The following is a 3,420-nucleotide window of genomic DNA, read 5'->3' on the forward strand; positions in this document are numbered from 1 at the left end:
GCCGTATTCAAGACCGATGGTGATATGTCAAAAATACGAGTCGTCTTCGACGCTTCCTCAGTCTCTTCGTCTGGTCGTTCTTTGAATGATGTTTTGTGCACCGGACCTAAACTGCAAGTGGATTTGCGTGACATTCTACTGCGTTGCCGATTACACAAATACATTCTGACCGCCGATATTGTCAAGATGTACCGACAAATCCTTATTCGTTCGGAAGATCGCGTTTTCCAACACATATTCTGGCGTGACTCCCCCACCGACGACCTGCAGGAATTTCAACTATGTACCATCACTTATGGCCTTAACTGTGCACCCTACCTTGCAATCCGGTGATTACAGGAACTTGATGCCCAAGATGGTCACCGATTCCCGTTGGCGAAGGGTGTCCTCACTCAGTCAGCTTATGTGGACGACATTGTTATAGGTTCAGACACCGAAGAACAATTATTACGCCGAAAGAACGATATTGTCAACCTACTTCGTGGTGGAGCTTGTGAGTTGAGCAAGTGGACGAGCAATAGTGCCCTCATTCTCGAGTCTCTCCGTCCTGAAGATCGAATAGATTCCGTATCCTTTGATCCACGAGATGAGCAGTCGGTCAAAGTCCTCGGTCTTCATTGGAACACGAATAATGACAACTTCGCCTACCATACCAGTGTTCAACAAACTTCCTCAACCAAACGCCAAGTCCTCTCAGTCATAGCACGTTTGTTTGATCCTATAGGCGCGCTGGGTCCGTTATTACTTTGGGCAAAGTGATTTATGCAATCGCTGTGGTGCAGCAAGCTTGGGTGGGATGATCTCATTACCGACGAGTTATTATCGACATGGCGTCAATTTTGTTTAGAGCTAAATGATGTGTTTGGCCTATCAATCCCTCGTTACATTCCGGTTGTACATCAGCAAGATATTCAATTGATGGGCTTCGCGGATGCATCGACCAAAGGATACGCGGCCACCATATACATGCGCAGTGTTGACGCCGCGGGGGACATATTAGTCAAATTTATTACATGTAAAACGAAGGTCGCCCCTATCAAAACTGCCGTCGCCAACGATTCTCCGTCTATACCACGTTTGGAACTATGCGGGGCGCTATTGCTGGCTCAAACACTCCACCATGTCCATCAGGTTCTGTCGTCCGAGATCTCCATAACTTGTCTTCGTGCCTGGACCGATTCATCCATTGTTTTGTCATGGCTGACATCGGATCAAAAATATTTTAAGATTTTTATCACTAATCGAATCGCCCAAATCCATCAGCTTGTCCCTGCCTGCAAGTGGAGTCACGTGTCGACCGCCGAGAATCCCGCGGACCCTGCTTCCCGCGGGCTCCTACCCAGGGCTGCGATGTCATCGGATATCTATTGGAATGGCCCAGAGTTTTTGGGACGGCCGGAAGAGCAATGGCCCAAGTCCAAATTCACGCCATTGAGTCCTGACCAATTGCCCGAGACCAGGCCTAACGTCACTTCGACTCTTGTCGCCAATGTATCGTCATCTCCACTTGAGTTGTTCACTCGTTTTTCATCGCTTGCCAGAATGCAACGTGTCCTTTCGTTCGTTTTCCGTTTTGTACGTCGCTCACGCCGACAGCCCGTTTGTTCGGGGCCACCAATGTTTTTAGAATACGAAACTGCACTATCCGTTGTCGTACGCCAGACACAAAAATATTACTTTTCCGAACTTATTAACATGTTGAAGAAACAGTCTACGATATCACCTCCGTCGTTAGCTCAATTAGCGCCCTACGTCGATGAGACAGGAGTTTTGAGAGTCGGAGGCCGTCTACGTTTTTCCTTTATACACCCTGACTCGAAGCACCCGATTCTGCTGCCGCGAGATTCACATCTTACGACATTGTTAATTCGTCATTATCATTTGTCGTTCCTCCATAGCGGACCGAAGCTGATTTTGTCAATGTTGAACAGGAGGTTTTGGATCATGTCTGGCCGCGCCGCAGTGCGTCGTGAAATTTTTGCTTGTGTTCCGTGCACACGTCACAAGGCCATCCGTCCTCAGCCAATCATGGCCGATTTGCCGCCATACCGAGTTCGACCTCATCGACCATTTTCCCATGTTGGTATGGACTATGGAGGTCCTTTTCTTGTGAAAGAGCATAAACGCCGCAGCGCCCAATCAGTGAAAGTATATCTGGCATTATTTGTATGTATGGCTGTGAAGGCAGTTCATCTCGAAATCGTCACAGAGTTAACCACTGATGCGTTTCTCGCGGCCTTGGATCGCTTTGTCGCTAGACGTGGGATTCCTACCGATATTTATTCTGACTGCGGCACGAATTACGTGGGTGCTGCGCGTCAACTCAAACTGCTATTTCGCAACGCCAAAGAGCAGGATCGAATCTCGTCACATCTGGCATGCACGTGGCATTTTAATCCGCCTGCCGCACCGCACTTCGGCGGCATTTGGGAAGCTGGAATTAAGAGTGCCAAGGTCCATCTCAAGCATGTTATTGGTCAGCAGATATTAACTCATGAAGAATTTGTTACTTTGACTACCCGCGTCGAGGGTATCCTCAATTCTCGACCAATCACGCCGGCGTCATCTGACCCGCACGATTTAAGCGCCTTGACTCCGGGGCATTTCTTGATCGGAGAACCTATTCACGCCCTACCAGAACGTGACATCACTGACATAAAGATTAATAGGTTGAACCGATGGCAACTCATACGCCAATGCCACCAGTCGTACTGGAAGAGGTGGTCCCGTGAGTACTTGTCGTCGTTGCAAGGTCGTTCAAAATGGTACAAGTCATCTCCAAATTTGAAGGTCAACGATATGGTCATTGTCGAGGCCCCATCTCGACCACCTACCGAATGGCGGCTCGGTCGTGTCACCGAGGTCCACCCAGGTGCCGATGATGTTGTCCATGTCGTCTCCGTGAGCACTCGGGACGGTATCTACAAGCGCCCGGTCGTGAAACTTGTGCGTTTACCAGTCGAGCCCTAAACTTGTCCTCATCTCCCAAGGTCCTCATTCTGTAAATTTTTGTAATTGTTTTTTTTTTTGTGTGCAACAGTCACAGTCTGGTTCACGTTATTTATGTATTTGTCTACTGATGAGTGTCAGGTACTATGTAGATATTTTAATTATTATTTATTTCTGTATTTTTGCTCCGTATTTTTTTTTTTTTTTTTTGTAATGTGTACGATCTGACTTCAACGTCCATCTTCATGTTTGATGATCTCTTGAAAGACGCCCTGGTCTTTCAACGCGGGGAGGAAATGTTGGGTACATAATCGACATATGATATTTTTGCGCATTATATGCGTCCGCCACCACCGATAAGCTGTGAGAGCGGACTTGGACCTCACGGAGTGGGGAGCCGCGCTGTCGCATCTAGCCACCCGTCGCCGTTGCGCCGCCGCTGGCCGTTGTCGTTTTCCAGCCGTCTAGGCA

The 3,420-nt window shown here is 48.3% G+C and overlaps 2 protein-coding genes across 2 annotated transcripts; both read left to right on the plus strand.

Annotated features, from left to right (window-relative positions):
• Positions 1-339: 339 nt before the first annotated feature.
• Positions 340-759, plus strand: LOC111031316 (the record flags this gene model as incomplete). The annotated part of the gene is made up of 1 exon (XM_022311195.1): positions 340-759. A coding segment is annotated over one exon (420 nt), but the record flags the coding sequence as incomplete, so codon positions are not given.
• A 3-nt stretch (positions 760-762) lies between these two features.
• Positions 763-2,970, plus strand: LOC111031315. The gene has a single exon (XM_022311194.1). It carries the CDS (start codon positions 763-765, stop codon positions 2,968-2,970), a length of 2,208 nt encoding a protein of 735 aa, XP_022166886.1.
• Positions 2,971-3,420: the final 450 nt, after the last annotated feature.

Source organism: Myzus persicae, unplaced genomic scaffold (assembly GCF_001856785.1).
Source record: "Myzus persicae strain clone G006 unplaced genomic scaffold, MPER_G0061.0, whole genome shotgun sequence".
NCBI classification, from domain to species: domain Eukaryota; kingdom Metazoa; phylum Arthropoda; class Insecta; order Hemiptera; family Aphididae; genus Myzus; species Myzus persicae.

What these genes read in the sequence shown, in the direction of transcription:
- LOC111031315 (XM_022311194.1), top strand. Translation starts at nt 763, where the DNA reads ATGCAATCGCTGTGGTGCAGCAAGCTTGGGTGGGATGATCTCATTACC.